The sequence below is a fragment of the Apodemus sylvaticus genome, chromosome 15 (assembly GCF_947179515.1).
Source record: "Apodemus sylvaticus chromosome 15, mApoSyl1.1, whole genome shotgun sequence".
Lineage (NCBI taxonomy): Eukaryota > Metazoa > Chordata > Mammalia > Rodentia > Muridae > Apodemus > Apodemus sylvaticus.
The window spans coordinates 55,828,520-55,848,752 of record NC_067486.1 but is presented as its reverse complement, the minus strand read 5'-3'; the positions used below and the strand labels follow the sequence as shown (position 1 = coordinate 55,848,752).

Genomic DNA, 20,233 nt, shown 5'->3' with positions numbered 1-20,233 from the left:
CCAACAGGCAAATAAATAGCTTTCTTGATGTAAAATTGGCACACATCAATTTCCACAAGTTTAAAGCATACAGTTTAATGTTTCAAACACAATACCTGTTTTATGCGCGCGCGCGCGCGCACACACACACACACACACACACATCTGTGAAGCCATCATGACAGGATCATATCCATCCTTTTCCAGAGCTTCCCTCTTCCTTCACATTAATATCTTTTATCTCTAACTGGCTCCACCCTATTCTCAAACAACCACTCACCTACTCACTCTTCATTGGCTTTAATTTCCCCCAAGTTTTATATAAACGGAACCATAGAACATATGTTATTTATTTGGTTTCTTTCATTCAGTGCATTAACTATAAGATGCATTAAGGCAATTGTAGTAATAGTTTGCTATTATTTCTTATTGAGCAGTGTTTCTTTGGGTAGATATATAACAATGTGTTTCCCCATTTATCTGTTGATGAGTGTTTATCTGGAATAATAGCTTTTGTCTATTACAAATAAAGCTGCTGTAGGTGTGCATGTATTTTTTTTGTAGGACCATATAAATTTCCTTCTTCTTTGATAAAAATTCAGATAGCATCGCTCAGTGGGCTCTAGACACCTTGACATATCTTTATATATATATTAAATATATATATTAAAATATAAGTCCTTAATTGATACATACTTTGGAAAGATTTGTATTAGTCTGTGGGCTTTTTGATTTGTTAACAGAAAGTATGAGAAAAAATTCAGTTTTAATGCAATCCAGTTTATCTTATATTTGCGGATTATGTTTGCCCAACCCACATAGCTTCTTCAACGTTTTCAGCTTTTGTCCATTTACACATGTGGAGGCTAGAGGTCAATGCCAAGCACATTCATTCATAATTTTCAACGTCATATTTTGATACAGTATCTCTCACTGGACTCAATCCAGCTAGCCTGGCGAGCTGAAGAAATCCAGGACCCATGTGTCTCTGCCTCCCAGCACTGGGATTATGTTCTCGTTTCTTTTGCCTTTACTTCAATAAAAACACACTGGCCAAAAGTAACACAGAGGAGAGAAAGGTTTACTTGGCTTAAAATTCCAGATTACAGTTCATCATTGGAGAAGTCAAGGCAGGAAGAACTTGAAGGCTGACATATTTGCTATTACACACAGTAGAATCTCAGACCTTGGAACTCACTTTTCCAGCCAAAGAGCACAGCAGAAACACTGAGAATCCTGCTGGCTAGCTGGCTTGCAGCTGGCTTATCCTTGTCTATCCTTCTTTTTTTTTTCAAATACCACACAGGGATGAATTGCCTAAGGATGATGCCACCCAGAGTGGGCTGGGCTCTTCTACTTCCACCAATACTCACGGTAATTCCCCACAGACTGTCACCAGGCTAATCTGGTATAGGTGATTCCTAGACTGAGGCTCTCTTCTCAGGTTGTGACAAGTTGGCATTTAAAATTAACCAGCACAGATTATGAGTGCACCCCACCAGGCCTGGCTTGGGGATGGAACTCAGGTCTTCCTTTTTTAGGCAGGAGGTACTTTTCAAGCTGAGCTGTATCTTCAGTCCTGCATTCCTTTTCCAATTAATTTCTTGAATGTGATAAGTATATGGTGTAGATCCATTATTTTGCCTATGGAGATATAACTAACTATTCCAGCAACATTCATTTTTAAAAGCTATCATTTCTCTACTAAACTACCTTTATGAAACATTAATTTTCTACACTTGTATGAGTTTTGTTTTACTTCACTGACATATTTTATTGATTGTTTTCTTAGTCAGGATTTCTATTCCTGCACAAAACACATGACTAAGAAGTAAGTTGGGGAGGAAAGGGTTTATTCAGCTTACACTTCCATGCTGCAGTTCATCACTAAAGGAAGTCAGGTCTGGAACTCAAGCAGGTCAGGAAGCAGGAGCTGATGCAGAGGCCATGGAGGGATGTTACTGGCCTTACTGGCCTGCTTCCCCTGGCTTGCTCAGCTTGCTTTCTTATAGAACCCAAGACTACTAGCCCAGGGATGGCACCATCCACAAGGGGCTTTGATCACTAATTGAGAAAATGCCCCACAGCTGGATCTCATGGAGGCATTTCCTCAAGGGAAGCTCCTTTCTCTGTGATAACTCCAGCTTGTGTCAAGTTGACACAGAAAACTAGACAGTACAAGTGCCTACCCATATAATGACATTATGATTACTATAATCTTTTTTAATACGTTTTAAAATCATGCATTTTTAGAAATCAAATTTTGCTCTTTTGGTTTTGGATATTGTAGGTCTTTCTCTATTTTCACAAGAATTTCAGAATCAGTTTGTTAATTATTTTTCTAAAGAAAATGCATTTTAATAGATATAAAATATATAAAATAAAACAAGACAAATTCTATATATGGAAAACCACAAAACAAGAAAGTGGAACAGCACATATGTCATTGCCCTACTGTTTAGTTTGTTTCTAAAGAGAAATTGTTATATATCTTTATTTTTGTTTTTGTGGACATCTGTTTTTAGATTTTTTTATCACTGGTTTTGATTGATTTGATTATTATGTACTTTGCAGTTTTCTCGTGTGTGTGTGTGTGTGTGTGTGTGTGTGTGTGTGTGTGTGTTTGTATGCACCCATGTGTACACGCTCTCGCTCATACTGGCTTTCCGAGGTTGAAGGAAAAGATGAACTCTGTCAGCAAATATGTTGATAGGAGGGCAGAAACAGTGATGGAAGCTGATTGAAGTTTTCTGAAATTAGTTCAGTGTTAAAGGCGAAATGAGAAGCAAGTCCATTGACTGGCATGAAGTAAGAGGAAATAAATAAGAAAGTATACTACTGTCACCTAGGGGAGTGAGAGAATTAATGGATCAGGGACCTGTAACAAGATGCTCAGTGAACTGTAGGGGCTTTACCTCAAGTTGGTGTCATGACTAGCACGGGCATTCGGGCATTCGTCTTCTGTGTGCAGCTGCGGCAGTGTGAGCACTCAGGAGAGCCAGTGCTGGTAACTCACCAAGTGATTACAGCAATAAGTTAGAGAGGAAGGGATGATCACATTAGACCACAGTGGGAAGTCTCAGAAGGCGGTTCCTTCTGCGTGTCTAGATGACACTGAATTCACACCTGTTGATCCATGTGAAGCTTTTCCCCCTAACGACGGAAGGTCAGGGATTTCAAAGTAAGTTATCGAGGGTAAGAAGTTCATTGTAAAGTCCTTAACATGATCTGTGAATTTATGCACATCCTGGCTCCAGTCCACCAGGCATAACCACCAAGTTCTCTCAATTTCTACTCCTCCCTCCGTAGAAATGCTCTTTCTTTCTAAATGATCTACTCCTCCCTGCATCTCTGCTTCCTGAGATATTCAAATATCCCTCTAAGGTCACCATCTAGTTTGTACAGTTCCTTCTTAGCATTAGCCATTGTTTTCACCGCACACATGTCTGTCTTCAATAGCTTGCTGCTATGGGGCTGTAAACTTCCTGAGGGCAGAGTCTGTTTTAGCTCCCAGTGAACCTAGCACTGGTGGGTAGCAAGAAATATTTTTAAGTAAATGAACAAAAGTTAAGGCAAGCAAGTGCGGTATGTGGAGCTTGGTGTGCAGAACAACGTTTCTTTTGGAGACTTCTTGAGGCTTATGAGGAGCGAGTCCTTCAGCACTTTGGGTGGGAACTGCAGAGCGCTCTCGGGGGCGGGGCGGGGGGCGGGGCGGGGGGGCGGGGCGGGGGGCGGGGAAAACAAGAGAAAACACAGTCATGGCCCCACCCACACTGGTACCACCTCGGAGGAGCTCGCCGGATGTACGCAAAGGCGTGGGGGCGGAGCTCTGGTAACCCTGGCAACGGCCCGGAAGCCGCTTTCCGCGTTCCCCTGTGGCGGGCTCTGAGGTTCTGGAGGCTGAAGTTTTAGTCGGGGCAGAGGCGGCAGTCGGCCAGCTGCAAGGCAGGTTGGGTGAAGCGGGCCAGGCCTGACGTCCGAGCATAGGGCGAGGAGAAGCTTCTCTGCCTCGGTCCCGCGCCCTAGTGGGCGCCTTCACCACCGGGCCGGCCGCTCGCCTCGCAGAGCCCGAGAGTGCGGTTCCGGGAAGCGCCTGGTGCTCCCGCGGGACGTGGGGCCCCGCGCACGCGCGCCGTGTTCCCGTACCCCACTGGCGGGAGAAATCCAGGGGCTGTTGGGTGTTCCAGATGTTTATTGTCCAACTAGGGAGTGGCAAAGTATTCGGTGTTGAGACTGGGCGCGTCCTTTAAGTTGAGTGGTTAGTTCAGGGTTTCTAAGGAAGGGCTGCTTGAGAGTTTGGGGTAGGCTTGGGCTTGGGAGTCAAAAATATGAGAGTGTTACACACAGTGCATGGCACTGCTTGTGAAGGTCGGAGCTTGATCTCTGTACATGTGGGAGAGAAAACTGGGAAGAAATGGGCCGCACAAAGAGCAGCTCTTGAAGTTGGATCCAGTAAAATCTTATTAGGGAGTAAAACGTTGAGATCTGTATCGTATCTCTCTAGCTGGGATGCTGGGTAAGATTGATGGCAGGATGGATGGATTGTTGCCCTCCAGTTCGTTTTCATACTAGTTAAGGTAAATCTGGTAGAATGTCACCAAGCCTCCTTAAAAGCCTGCAAGGGCTTCCAATGTCTTTGGTATAGCGCTCAAATTGCCTTGGTCCTCAGTTCGCTTTCTAGACTGTTATTGTACAGACTGAAAACAAATTCTGTAAATGTTCCACGCCCCCCACTCTGGCGTAGAACATTTTCTTTCTGTTTTTCTTTTATTTACTCTTTATTTTCGGCCCGACTTTGTGGAGGGAATTAAGGAGAGGAGGCAGCTTTTCTTCATGTGTATTGAAGATTAGGTACTTCCTTGACACAAAGGATTAACTTTCAGGCTTGCCTTTTGTAACAAGTCGTTTAGTTATGATCCTTTGAGAAACGTACCTCTGAGAGGGCACAGGCTATTTCTCTGTTTTATTTGGTGCCTGGCAAGTGCTTAGAAAGTTATTTGATCCGTGGAGTGGATGAGTGAATGGAAAAGAAACCTTACAGGAAAATTAATAACGGGCTGTTCAGAATTGTTCCTAGTAGAAATGGAAAAGAGTGGACAGAAGGGTGGGACATTTTGAGGAAGGATTTATAGATTGTATTATGTATCGGAGAAGGGGACAGTTAGGAACCAGAGGTGATGTGTAAGCTGGAGTAACAAGAAGAATGGCAGTTCTTGAAGTTTAGTGATGGGAGTCAAACAGTGAGGTATCTAGATCCGGAGGATTGGGAGGGGTGTTTATAATGAGCTGCATCTTACTATACTCTGAGGTGTTTGGAAGGGGCAGTGAATACACAGAAAAGAACGCTTGATGTTTTAAGGACAGTTAGGGAACATTGATTAGAAACTATTTAGCTCTGGTCCTTTAGCTATGTGTGCATGCTTGGCATAGGAATAGCTTTGCTCAGAGGTTTCTGGGAATCACCTAGGGGACCGCTGGTGGTCTAGAAAGCAAGCTCTGTGAAAGTTGTCACATGACTGGACTCCTTTGCAACTTGACTGCCATTGCTTATCCAGCGCGTGGGATACAGTAGGGTCCCCCAGTTTTGAGTGAAGGGACATGTGGAAGAGGAAGTCAGGACAGGGATAGACCTAGATGAGGGTCCTTGCTTAAGTTTTACTCGAGAAGAGTCCAGTGTAGTCTGAAGTAGAGTAGATAAAATAGCAGGGAAAAGGGCGTTGTGGAAGCCACGGGAGAGGAAAGATCTGAGAAATAAGAAAGGATTGGTACTCGGCATTAGGGAGCAACTTACTATTCCTCATTTTCTCCACACAGGCCTCACTTCTTCAGGGTACTGTGATTAATTTACTATCCTTAAAATACCTCTAGTCTCTGGTATGGCTCAGAAATAATGCTCATTTCCCTAAGTTCCTGACAGCTTCCTTTTAGAGGGAAACAGGCACATAGACCTTTGACCCCTGCTGTTAGCTACTCAGAAGTTTTGTATGCTTCAGACTCATGACTGTTTCCAGGATTGAGGCTGGTAGAGTTTTAACTTAAAAAAAAAAAGTAATACTTTAAATATAACTTGAAACAAAATTCCCTCCCTTTTGAAGAGTTGCCCGTTCTTAACCAACAGAGTTAATCCATCATTTGTAGTTTCCCAGCATGCTCTTTACAGTCAGTGACACTGAGTGTCAGTTCCTTCCTCTGCTCATTATTATCAGTGTCACTGTGATTATGTTCTCTAAGACTTAATTAACTCATTGAGAGAAGAGTTAACAATTGTCACTGAAGTCAGCCAGCACTTAAGTAGGACTTAGTATGAATCAGGGAGGGGTTCCAATCAGTTTACATTTTAAGTTAGTTTGATTTTAGAGTTAGTGACGAAGCTGGAGTGAATCCGTAGTTTGATTCCAGGCTGGATTCTTAACCTCTATCTATACCATGCTGTCTCTCAAGACTGTGTATCTCTTGTTGTGGGATTAGTGCTAAGGCTCTTCATTAATGAGACATATATATTAACATCAGGTAGTTTATACATGCAGTTCTTGTATTTTGCTTTTTTACATTTAACTTCTTCTTGCAAGTCTGTATGGTGTATGTGTATATAGGTCAGAAGTTGCTGTTGGGTGTCATGGTTGGTTCTTCTCTATCTTATAAATTGTTGCACGGCATCTCTAGAACTTGCTAATTTGGCTAATATAGCTAGCTAGTTTGGGGATTGCCTATCTGTTCTCCTGAGCCTTGAGATTAGAGGGCAGCCTTACCCTCCTGGTTCTCATAGTCAGTATACTCAAACTCCATCTACATTGTAGCATATCAAGACTTTAAATCTTATTGCCAAATAACATCCCAGTTACATAGATATATCACATTTATATAGTCATTGACTACTGGGCATTTTGAGATGTTTCCACTTTTTGAGTCACCCTCAAGTGGTTTTGACTAGCATTTAATTATGCTGGTCATTTTTTTAAAAATGTTTTATATCATATGAATGTTTTGCCTGCATGTATGTGTATACAACATGTGCTGCCTGGTGTCTTTGGTGGATAGAAGAGGTTGTCAGATCCCCTGGAACTGGAGTTACAGATGCTTGTGAACCATCATGTAGGTGGTGGGAATTGAACTCAGGTTCTCAGAGAGAACAAGGGTTCTTAACCACTGAGCCATCTATCAGTCTCCATATTAACAATCTCTTCTTTTTATGTGCTTATTTACCATCTGCAGTATCTTATTTGGAGATACCTGTTCAAGACCTATGCCCACTTAAATTTGGTTGTTTGAATAGTTCAGTTATGAGGATTTTTTCAAATATATATTCTAGATACAAGGTAAATGATTTGTAAATAACTTTTACCACTGCATTGGGTATCTTTTCACTTTTTTGATTGTACCGTTGAGTATAATATTTAAAAATTTTGATGACCCACACTACCCTCCCCACATCTTAGTTTCTTGCTCTTGGCTCAATTCTCTAGCCTGACCTAAGGTTCACAGCTATTTACACTCATGTTTTTTTCTAATAGTCCTACAGTTTTAATGCTAACATTTTAATATATGACTTCATGTTACGCCAATCTTTGTACTCTGTACGAGGTAGGAGTCTGACTTTTTCAAAGGAATATTGAAAACAGTACTCTTTAAATTGAATTGTTTTGGCGTCTTGTTGGAGTATAACTGTATATGCAATGGTTCATTTTGGCTTTTGCCTGTTCTGTGTCTGGTTAAGTGCTGGTTATGTTTCTACTACAGTGAACTTCACAATTGGTTAACTCTTTGCTCCTTAATTTCCTCATCTATAAGATGAGTCAAAGTAGTAACCACTTCATGGTTACTACTTGTATTAAAAAAAACAAACAGCAGGTGCAAAAAGCTTAGAACAGCTGCATATAGTAGGTACCTACCTAGACTGTCGTAGCTGATGCTTCGTTACTTCCCCTGCAGTGGTTACTGGCATCACTACTGCAAGACTTGATTGTTGGTGACAGATGGTGCGGAGAAGATTGTGTTAATACATAGAAGACCGAAACCGTATCCCTTTCTCCACTTTGTAAAACTTCTATTCCCGAATTGATCAAAAACCTTAATGAAAGCTGATGTGTACCTCCTAGAGGAAACCAGGGAAACTCATCAAGAAAAAGGCACAGGTAAAGACTTTCTGTATGAGACTGTTGACAAATTGAGCTGATGGCATGGACACCCATCCCTGACATCTATATGGTGGAAGGAGGAAACCAACGCCTGCCCTCATCCGTCCACTGCATGTGCTCCTCCTTCCCCAGAGATAAGCAAAGAAATGTAATAAGAGAACTGACAATGATGTTAGGCCCTTTTAAAAAGCTGCACACTTGAACTCAAAGAGTGGAAAAATAGCCTCCAATACGGGTAAAAGTATTTCCCTATTGTATTTTAGTTATTTGACAGAGCATTGATAACCAGAATATTGAACTTAAGAAAACAAAACAAAACATAAAACTAAACACCGAAAGAAGACATTGGCATTAGTGGGCAAATGAAACAGACTGGCAGTTTTTAAAACAAGTACATTATACACGAGAAAAATCTGTCCAGGAGCTGGACAGATGGCTCAATACTATTCTTCTAGAGGACTGAGTTTTGGTTCTCAGCACCCATGGTGGGTGGTTATATGATCACCTGTAACTGGCTTTAGGAGTCTTGACATTCTCTTCTGGCCTCTGTGCGCACACACAGAGAAATTATTCTTTAAAAGAAAATTATTCAGTATCTTCAGCCATCAGTGAAATACAAATCAAAGTCATGTTGAGAGTCTGCCTCACCAGAATGGCTATAGTCATCAAGAGAACAACAAATATTAGTGAGGATGTTGGGAGCTGAAGGGGAGCCCCTGAATATTGCTGTTGGGAATATAATTAGTACAAATTAGTATAGAAGTTCTTCAAAATAAAAACATGGGTAGAACTACCTTGTGATTGTGGTTATACTGCTCCTGAGTATATACCCAAAGGAGTCCAAGGCTTCCACAGGCATACCTGTGCACCCATGTTTATTATGACACTGTTGTCAGTAGTCAAGCTATGAATCAGCCTAGATGTCCATCAACAGATAAGCGGATCAAGAAAATGTGATGTGTATAGGGAGTATTTATTTAGCCACAAAAAGAATAAAATTCTATGTGCAGGAAAATAGAAATAGAAGCTATGTTAAGTGGAAATAAGCCAGACTCAGAAGTATTATTTGTTTTCTCTAGAGTTTAGAAAAAGACTTGAAAGTAGGAAGGACATCCTTGATTGTTTGTGAAGAGGAAGGGGACCAGTTGGGGTGGGGGGAGAGGACAGTTGGTATAATAGAATCAAAGTATGTATGTACATGTATGAAAATATTATTAAACTCATATAAGTTAATAAAGCTTGAAGTAGAAATAGGTAAACCAAGTCATGGGGAACCGAGTCTTACTTGTTGGTCTGCTGTGGAGGGCAGTGTGAGGGACGTGCCTGGCATATTTTACACCTGGGCATCAATTTAAGCCTAGCACCACAGGAAACAACAAAATAAGTACTCATTGTGACTTACTTCCTTTGCTATATTGTAAGCTCTGAACTTAGATAACACATTTAAAGAGTAAAAAGTAGCAAGAGAAAGACAACATAGAGCGCTAGGAAGATACTGGGGCTTGGGCATCTATCACAATTATTTTATTAAAAGTACTTAATGGAAGGGCAAGGGGTAGCGTAAGAGTGCCACACTGGCCTAGCACGTGCAAGGGTCTGTGGCCTCCGTGGGGCAGAGAGACGGGCGTGGCTGAGGGACAGTGACCACAGCATGGCAGTGTCGGCTAGTAAGGAATACGAGGGTTAGCCTGAAAGTTCTGTAGTTATTTTGGAAGGTTGTGTGGATAATATGTATTAGTGATTGATTTTGAGTTACCAATAATGTGTGAGCACATTAAGGAAAGAAGTGGAAGCCCTTTCTTTTGGAGTCACTTAACTAAGAGCGAGTGCCAATTTGAATTCTTTGTCTATGTGTGAATTTGTGCTTGCCTAAAGCCTGGCTTGTGACTCTGTCCAAGTGTCTGTATGTCTGTGTGTGTAATTATCTGTATTTGTGTCTTGTGAGCTTCAGTCTGTCTGCCTGTCTGTCCATCTGTTTCTAATAAAGGGCTTTGCTCTGTATTTTCTGAAAAGCATAGAAGGCATCACATGGGATAAAATGTGATACTTTTAAAGAATGGGATACTTTATGGAAATCCTTAAGTAAAAATACAAGGGATTACATCACTGCCTCTAAATGATCCTAACTGGCTCACATAATGAACTACTTGCTTATCAAGGAGTCGTCCTAAGTGGGTATTTATTTTAGAAGGTTGTACAGCCTCTGCTTGTTGCTTTCACCGAAGGGTGTGCTTGTGTTGTCCTGGGTCAGGGTCATGAGAAGTTACATAATTTAGGATCATGGCTATGCCATTAGTTTAGGTTGCACAAGTTGATTACTCGGGAATCCAAAGAAAGTAGGGTTTATTGTTCCTTAGTTCTCTTAAAGGTGGTTTAAACAAACAGGATGGGTACGTGTGAGATAGAGATCCTCTAAGTGGTTTCAGGGTGTGTTACTAACTTTGACTGTGAGGCCCTGTAAAAGTTCCAGTCTCTTTGAATGTAAAAGATATTTTCCATATTATTGTGTTGCCACAGAAGGTAAAGAGATTCAGAAGTAGAAACCATGCATATTTTTTGTTTTGTTTTTGCAGTCATATATATGGACTGTAAAAACCTTGGTTTTCTAGGACTGTGGACTGTGAGTCTTTTCCTAACTTTTTATGTTTAGTCCCCCATGGCCATTTTGATGCCAGGCTAATGTTGGTAATGTACAAAACCACCTCCATTTAGTGCTGTGTGAAGATTTAGCAGAAATGGAAGAGACGTTAGGTTCTCTAGACATGTCCGCCTGAGGTGCGCACATGTATGCCTGGCAGGGATGTGCTACTTTAGATGCTTAAAACTGCACTGCTTCTCATGCTCTGCCCAGCTCAGCATTTTCTCTAATTGTGAACTTTGTCTGCTGACAATGATACAACCATTTTAGTTTCTATTTTAGGTCATAATTTCTACATTTAATAAGTCCTTTATTAAGCAAAAGGTTTTGTTATTTAAAACCTTTTTATTGTGGTTATTGGATTTGCTTTAGTATTGTAAAATGAGAAAGTCATACATTCAGAGAGCCTATTCCTTTCATCATGACCAAATTTTCCTGATATTTTGAGAGTGATTTTGTTTGTCCTAGATGTACCCATCAGCCATAATTATTTCTTTGCCTTTATTAAAAAAACTTTAATATTTTCAGATGTCATTGATCAGAGTCAATCGCTTTGGTCCCCGGGGAAGTGGAAGAAAAACTCTGAAAGTAAAGAAGAAAGCTGTAGTGAGGCAGGAATGGGATGTAAGTTGGGGACCACGGTGGCGTGTTCTGGAGGACGGCCTCAGTACTCGTGTCCACTGTGGCTGGGATGGCGCTCAGGCTGGAGTAGGGTTGGGCGGGTTTCTGGTCATGTCTTTGGTCTTGGAGGGAAGAGCAGGATATTTGCTCCATTCCCCTTTAAGTGTATGTACAATATTAAGGGTAATAACTTCTAGGTCTTTTCAAGACTTAGAGGTTTAGTGAGATTGAAACTATATGCCCAAAAAAAGTTCCTCTACAGCTTACCATAGTGACCACAGTTTCATTGTTAAAATGCTTTACAATTGCCTCGTGGAATCCTAGTATCTGGAAACTATAGCTTCAGTTAAGTTTACTCACAATACGCACCCTGTTTTTATTCCTTGTTTTAATAATAGAGCTTTATTTCCTGCATAACACCTAGAAAAAAAAGCCTATTTTCTAGAAGATTCTAGTAGCTACTCCAAAGTAATCTGTTTTGACATTATATTGACAGTATTGGTTCCTGGGGATAAAAAGGACTTCTGGTCTTAGGATTCTGAATCAATTTTCAGCTACTGAAACTGAGTAACTGTTAAAAATTTATAAGGAAACTTTTAAAAAGCTCACTCTATTTTTCTTTTTAAAGAATACTGTGAATGATCTAACCGTTCACCGGGCCACTCCCGAAGATCTGGTAAGTAGAACACTGAAAGTTAAGTTCTGAATTCTCTGTTTTACTTGGTGTCTGGTTTCTAATCTTTAGAACAGAAACCATCATCACTCCTTGGCACTTGTCTAGTTACATTTAATCTTGTTCACAACCGTATAAAACCTAAAAGGATATGGTAAGGAATTTTTTATTTTACTAAGGCTTATCACCTTGAGAATTTTGCTCAGGAGTTTTGCTTTGTAGTCCTGTCACTTATCTAGAATTAACCTATAGTCTTTGTGTGCATTTCCTGCCTTGAAATATCTTCAGCAGTTCACCATTGTTGTTGTCAGTGCTGTTATTTTCACGACAGGTTTGGGCTGTGTAGCCCTGGCTAGGCTCTCCGTAGCACTGACTAATCTTTCTGTCTCTGTGGATTTGCCTAGCCTTGACTTTTCTTATAGATGGACTACAGGGTGTGAGCTGTTGTATGGAGCCTCCTTTTCTAGCATATTTTATAGTTTCATGCATGGTATAGTTCGTGTCTCTGCTTTGCTCCTTACTATTTATTGGAAGACAGTTTTCCATTGAATGGCAATTCTTGATTTATCTGTTTGTCAGTTGTACAACTGGTTTATTTCTGCTTCTTTTCTATTATGAAGTAACACCATAGTGGACATTCATGTCCAAGTCTCTGGGGACATATGCAGGCAGTTGTGTGTAACTGGAATAGAATGGCCAGGCCATGCATCCATATTGGCTTTTATGAATCACTGCCAGGCTGTTTTCCAAAGTGCTCACCTGTCTTGAATCCACCAGCACTTGTGACGCTTCCAGATTGCACACACTATTGTTGTCACCTTTTAAATGTTAATTCTCCTGTTGGTATAAAGTATTGTCTCATTGTGTTTCTCATGTGCATGCTCACAGTTCTTGATTGCTAGTCTTTTTGGTAGTTTGCGTGTTTGCATGATTATAGCTTTATTAGATGACTGGAGTTTTGTTCATATTTGCAGTTGCTGAGTACTGTAAAGACAAATGTCTACTTTTATTCCTCAGTCACCCTGTGGAATCTTCCCTTCCAACTTTTTTAGGAGCTCTGGCTCCTGTCTCTTCGGCCTCAGGAACTCCCCTTCCCTGGGTATCTACATCATCTGTGACCTCAGTTCCACATGAAGCCACTTCAGACCTATACAACAGCACACCATTGACATAGAAGTATTGTAGTTATTGTGAAAGGGTGTGCTTTGCCACAGATGACTTAGGTGGAGTTTGTACCCTCTACATCACATGTAAAGTGTTGGTGTTGACCATTAACTGATATTTTAGCACTCATTGCATGAGTTTTAACCTGTGAATTGAAGAACACTAGGTGTTTTGGTAGTCTGTACAAATGAAGTACAATTTAATATTTTTGTATGTCTTTTAGACCTCCAAGTTTTTGATACTTTCTTTTAGATCATTTTGAAAACTTAAAAGACTATGAAAGTTTTAGCTGTGAATGTACATGCATGCATACACACAGGCACGCACATGCTGCACTAGACTGGAACAAGAAGTGGTGAACTAGTGCAAGTGGTCTTACATAGGAACAAGCAGTGTCTTTGTTATTGAAAGCATTTCTTTACAGTATTCCTTCTGTATAGGTGCGCCGTCATGAGATGCACAAGTCAAAGAATAGAGCATTGGTGCACTGGGAACTTCAGGAAAAAGCTTTGAAGAGAAAATGGAAGAAGCAGAAACCAGAAACTTCAAGTCTTGAAAAAAGAAAGTTATCTATCATGAGGGAGGTAGTGTGAAAATTCATTGTCTGTAGTGTTTTTTGTTTTTTTTTCTCTTGGGTTGGTTTCAGTGGAGAGACTCTAGTAATTACACAACCTTGTTTTGTGAGTTGTCTGGGAGGCTCTTCAGAGAGCATCAGGATGGGTGGAGTCTAGAGCAGAGAGCATCAGGATGGGTGGAGTCTAGTGCAGAGAACCTCAGGATGGGTGGAGTCTAGTGCAGAGAACCTTAGGATGGGTGGAGTCTACAGCAGAGGGCATCAGGATGGGTGGAGTCTAGTGCAGAGAACCTCAGGATGGGTGGAGTCTAGAGCAAAGAATTGCAGGATGGGTGGAGTCTAGTGCAGAGAGCCTCAGGATGGGTGGAGTCTAGAGCAGAGAGCTGCAGGATGGGTGGAGTCTAGAGCAGAGAGCATCAGGATGGGTGGAGTCTAGTGCAGAGAGTATCAGGATGGGTGGAGTCTAGAGCAGAGAGCATCAGGATGGGTGGAGTCTAGTGCAGAGAGCATCAGGATGGGTGGAGTCTAGTGCAGAGAGCACCAGGATGGGTGAAGTCTAGAGCAGAGAGCATCAGGATGGGTGGAGTCTAGAGCAGAGAGCATCAGGATGGGTGGAGTCTAGAGCAGAGAGCATCAGGATGGGTGGAGTCTAGAGCAGAGAGCATCAGGATGGGTGGAGTTTAGAGCAGAGAGCATCAGGATGGGTGGAGTTTAGAGCAGAGAGCATCAGGATGGGTGGAGTCTCCAGCAGAGAGCATCAGGATGGGTGGAGTCTAGAGCAGAGAGCATCAGGATGGGTGGAGTCTAGAGCAGAGAGCATCAGGATGGGTGGAGTCTAGAGCAGAGAGCATCAGGATGGGTGGAGTCTAGTGCTGAGAGCATCAGGGTGGGTGGAGTCTAGAGCAGAGAGCATCAGGATGGGTGGAGTCTAGAGCAGAGAGCATCAGGATGGATGGAGTCTAGAGCAGAGAGCATCAGGATGGGTGGAGTCTCCAGCAGAGAGCATCAGGATGGGTGGAGTCTAGAGCAGAGAGCATCAGGATGGGTGGAGTCTAGAGCAGAGAGCATCAGGATGGGTGGAGTCTAGAGCAGAGAGCATCAGGATGGGTGGAGTCTAGTGCAGAGAGCATCAGGGTGGGTGGAGTCTACTTTGCTGCTTTAAATGTTCTTTCCACAACTCATTAACTCTGTAGCCTTAGATTATATAGCTCCTTGGCCTGGATTTTTGTTTTCTCCTTTTCTCTTTCAACCTTCCAGAAAGTAGCATACAAAGTAGAGTGTTCCTCGCCACTGTCACACTAAGTTGTAGATGGGCGGTCTGTTCCCCTCCTCCCCTTCCCTGTTCCACTGAATCCGCTATCTCCAGCAGGCCACGTTTCATTTCATATCATGTGCTCTTTCCACCCCTTTCTCCAGTTTCATGGTCCCATAAGAAACTGTTGTGACCTTTACACACTTACTCCCACCTAAATACACACACTTATTAACAAGTAGAAGCCAGGATTCACACGTGAGCAAGCGCATTTAGTTCTCATCTGTCTGGGTTGCCTAACTTAATGTACTATTTTTCAGTTCTATCCGTTTTTCTACAAATTTTGTAACATCATTTCCCTTACATTAGCTTGACCTTTTATCTTTAAAATTTTGGCTGTGTTGTTATGAGATTTTTAATTGCATAATACTTAGAAAGTTTCTTAATTTCATGTGTATGACGTTTTGCAACATGTATATCTGTGTACCATGTGCATGCCTGGTGTTTGCATGTTCCAGAAGAAGGCGTCAGATCCCCTAGAACTGGAGTTACAGACATTTGTGAGCTGCCGTGTGTGTGTGTGTGTGTGTGTGTGCTGAAAATCCTGTGTCCTCTGAAAGAGCAGCTATTGCTCTTTGCCACTGAGCCATCTCTCCAGTCCTGGCCTAATGCTTTTAAAGAGATTACCACAGTCTTTGGCAAAATAATTAGTGTTATGTATCTGTAAACGTCTGTAATTATGCCTCAGTTCAACAGTATAGTAGAATTACCCAGCAAAAATGAAATAAAATCAATAATTTTGTGCGCCTATTGATCTAGGTTTTGAGCCATTTATCTCTGGCTTAACCTTTTGCCTGCCTGGGTGTTTGAAGAAGCAATCAGATACGCAGGGTAAGCAGTATGTCAAGCAAGGAGCTACAGTAGAGCGACTTTTTCTATTTAAACTGCAGTCATAGTGAAGGAATGTGTTGTTCTGTGGCTCCTTACCCAGCGTAAGCATACAGTGCTGGCTGGCTGGCTGGCTGGCTGTGGGAGCTGTCATGGTGGCTTTAAGCCATAGGCTGCCTTTTGAGAAATCCTTATAGTTCTTAGAGAAAGCCTATGCACCAAGAACAACTGTATCTCTCAGATAAATGCTCGAGAAAGGAACAGTGGATTCAGAGAATACGGCTTTTCATGTTGTAATCTTGGGCCAGTCATGCCCACGTGTTATTCTCCTTGAACAGCCTAAAACCACAGATCTGACCTCGAGGACCTCTTTGGGGGGGGGGGTTCTTTTTCTAGTTTTAATTTCGTTTTCCTTTTCTTTTCTGAAGATTAGTTTCATTGTTTCTTCTTTTTTTTTTTTTTTTTTTTGTATTAGGGTATTTGCCTGCATGTATGTTTGTGTGTATGTGTGTATGCATGTATGTGTGTCTGGTGCCAGTGGAGGTCAGAAGAGGCTGTCAGCTTCCTTGGAACTAAGTCACAGAGAATTGTGAGTCACTGGATGGGTGCTGGGACGACAAGAGCCATACACATTCTTTTTTTTTTAAAAAAGTATTTATGTATATGAATACAGTGTAGCTGTCTTCAGATATACCAGAAAAAAGATCAGATCCCATTACAGATGGTTGTGAGCCATCATGTGGTTGCTGGGAATTGAACTCAGGACCTCTGGAAGATCAGTCAGTGCTCTTAACTGCTGAGCCATCTCTCCAGCCCCCAATTTATTTTATTTATTTTTGCCACAGGTTAAGAATGTGATAACCACTTAACCTGTGATTACCACTGAGTCACCTCTGCAGCTCTTATAGCTTTTCATACAAGTACTAAATGTGGGAGAAGTAGGGGGACAAGAAGAGTAATGGGGAGACAGGTGAAGGGTCTCGTGTGGTGGGGTGATTGTCAGTCCTGACTGCACGTGAGAGTTCATCACGGTCAGGACGCCCCTGAGGAGGGCGGGGAGCCACTGTGTCTGAACTCTATGATTCAGGTTTAGTGAACCTAGGTGTGGGAGCCTTCTTCAGTTTCCTGTGTGGTTTTATGTTCTACAGGGTGTTGGAACCATAGCTTTTGATGAGATCTAGATGTTTCCTTTTAGCAACATATCTTACTTAGTAAGGGTGGTACTTTGGCCTCATGAACAGTCTGCTTCAAGAACTGTTTCAGAGACTCGGTAGAAGAAGACAAAGTGGTGGTCTTGAGGTCTGATTGTAACTGATACCCAGTGTCAGCACATCAGTAAGATTATTCCTCTACTTTCTGCCTTTGTCAGTGTCTACTGTAGCCACAACCATGTTCATTTATTATATATTATATCCATTAGAAGTTACATTTCCTAAGCTCTTAATTGTATGTACTTGGAAGATACTTCACCAAAGATAGAAATTTGGCACATGAGACTGTGTAATTTATATTTTAATAACACTCAAAGCATTACTAGCTAATACAGGTTTTCAGTGTATGCACATCCTTATGACATTCCTGTAGGGTGGAAGAGGTGTTTAGATTCTATTGATGTGCCTAACCTTAACCCCAACCCTAACCCTAATCATATTCTATTAGATTCTATTGTACCTTGAAAGTCAATAGTTAGGAATAAATTTACCTTTTTAATGTCTAGGTTGGATGTAGGTTTGCCATAATTTATTATTGATTGTTTTATTAGTGGACACTTACATTGTATGTTAGAGCCCAGTTTAATCTTCTGGGAATAAAAGATCTTAATATAGTACTTTAAACAAAACACAGATGTAGTTCTTTCATGGAAGAGCTCAGAGGTGGCTAGCTGGTAGAGGGCCCAGCAGTTCTTCAGCGTGTGACTTGAGCATCCTGAGCATAGGATGGCGGTTACAAGGTCCTTCAGTTGTATGCAGGGCGACAGCAAGTGGAGGGAGACAGTGTCTGCTCCTCCTTTTATGACAGCCATCTGGCACTGTGTGTTCTTCTCCAGGGCATTATTGCTCGGCTGTTCCCTTATTCAAAGAGGGGTGGGAAACTGAGCTGCATCCTTGATTAAAATGCAGGACTTGGGCCAGGCATTGTGACACAGGCCTTCAATCCCAGCACTCATCACTAGGAGGCAGAGGCAGGTGGATCTTTGTGAGTTTGAGGCCAGCGTGGTCTACAAAGCAAGTTCCAGGACAGCCAGCACTGTTACACACACACACACATACACACACACAAACTGTGTCAAAAAACCACCACAAGCACCACCACCACCAGGAACCTAGGAGTTGTGCTATTAAAGGGCAGTACTAGAATTCTGTGCATCACTCAGAGATTGCATCTTACCTTGGCATAATAAATAATCCAGTGAATAGTCTTGATTGTGTTTTGGGGACAGGCTTGTTTGTTGGACTGATTATTAAAAGAAGCACCAAGTCAAGAACTGGTGCTTTAGCTCAGTGTTAGAGCACTGACCTAGGGCGTTTCAGGGTTTACTCTCAAGTACTGGGGGAAAAAGAAAAGAAAACTAAGGTCAAAGAGTATGAACATATTTTGTTTTAGTTACTAAGTTTTCCTATGTTGATGGTGTCTGTATTTAATGGATGTGATAGGACTATAGGCATATCCCTGATACAGAGGCATGGTTGATACCATGCTAGAAAAGTCACACAGCTTATTTCCTAGTGATAATTTGAAGAGTTTACTACTTTTTACTTTTAAACCATTACCCTATCTTAGTTAGGGTTTCATTGCTGTGAAGAGACACCATGACCAAGGCAACTCTTACAGGGACAACATTCAATTGGGTCTGGCTTGCAGGTCCAGTTCAGACATTCAGCCTATTATCGTCAAGGTGGGGCAGGGCAGCATCCAGGCAAGCATGATGCTGGAAGAGCTGAGAATTCTGTATCATCACCTGCCGGCTGCTAGAAGACTGCCTCCCTCCTGGTTAGGAGATGGGTCTCATTGCTTACCCCCCACAGTGGCACATTCCTCCAACAAACCACACCTCCTACCTGTGCCACTCCCTGGGCAAAGCATAGTCAAACCACCACACCCTCTGTCAAAATAAAGTCATGGAGCTGATAGAGCAGAAAGTAGAAAAACCATCTTAGTAATAACTACATCCATGCCCAGTGTCAATTATCAGATCTCAAGTAAAGCCCATGCTGCGTGCCTTGACATAGCAGGAAGTCAGTAAAGTGGTTAGAGTTTATTTACTATTTCTAGTGGGGCGCTAAGCCCAGTGTTCTGTACTGTGTGTGCTCTTGCCTTATGCAGGTCTTAAGTTTACTTTGTGGGAGGTGCAAATGCAGGACTTATTGTTGTTAACTGACCTAGCCTTCCCACATGGCCATAGCAGAAAGGATAACAGAAGAATGTTGCTCACTTATATCTCCGTATTGTAAAATAGTAATTGTCATGTGGTATGATTTTACAGAGAAATTCCAGTCAGGGTTAGAAAAGGAGCTGTCTTGATTTTAAGATTCTTTTCAGCTTAAGAGTGCCATCTGGTGGCGGTAGATAGAGTTCACTCATCTGTAGCATATGGCTTTGTCTTTTGTACATTAAAGTCCTTCAATAGAAAATGCATACTCAGAGGCATGACTGTAATGGTGTTTTGTGTAACAATCTCTCCATAATAAAAAACCAACTTGTTTATAAATACCTAGGCATAGCTGTGTTTAATCCTAAAAGCTATACCTTGTTTTTCTAAGTCATAGGCCTGTTAGTGGAGTATCAGAATACTTCAGTGGAAGAAACACCTCAAGTTTACGGCTCAAAGATTCTTATCTTTAGTATGTGTTTTTCAACTGTACACTATTATTTATTAATGGGTTATGAAATCAAGTTAGTGGGCTACAACCATCACTTAAAATTAGAATGGAATAAAACTTAAATATGGTTATTCTCATGTGGCAAGGCTTTATAAATTACAGTCTTACTTTTAAAAAGTGTGTATTTGTATATGTGTATATACCTGATGATGTGTGTGTGTATTTGTGTGTGTGTGTGCGTGCACCAGATCACAATTTAATATGTATTTTTGTTAAGCTACTAATTACTATAATAGTCTCACCTACTGTTATCTAAGAATCTTGCTATTGGAGAGTTTTAGGATGGTCATGGTCCAATAAGAGCAAATTCAGCAACCACAACCAATAAAGATTAAGAATTAAATGTTTAAAGTGTCATGTCGGTGACCTCCCTAGTCTCTTTCCTTAGTAATCTGATAAGTAAACCTACTTTTCTCTGAACAGTATTT

The 20,233-nt window shown here is 41.5% G+C and overlaps 1 protein-coding gene across 4 annotated transcripts in view; it reads left to right on the top strand.

Moving 5' to 3' along the window:
• The first annotated feature begins 3,810 nt into the window (after positions 1–3,810).
• Positions 3,811–20,233, top strand: part of Spice1 (spindle and centriole associated protein 1) — a 48,740-nt gene continuing 32,317 nt past the window's right edge. For 2 of the 4 annotated variants that reach the window (XM_052158235.1, XM_052158232.1), the window contains exons 1-4: positions 3,811–3,924; positions 11,281–11,376; positions 12,002–12,049; positions 13,651–13,794. In XM_052158235.1, coding sequence (XP_052014195.1) covers positions 11,281–11,376; positions 12,002–12,049; positions 13,651–13,794 — 288 coding nt within the window. In that variant the 5' untranslated portion in view covers positions 3,811–3,924. Of the gene's footprint in view, positions 3,929–7,913; positions 8,350–11,280; positions 11,377–12,001; positions 12,050–13,650; positions 13,795–20,233 lie in introns of those variants that run through there. The other 2 variants (XM_052158233.1, XM_052158234.1) reach the window with 2 other exon arrangements.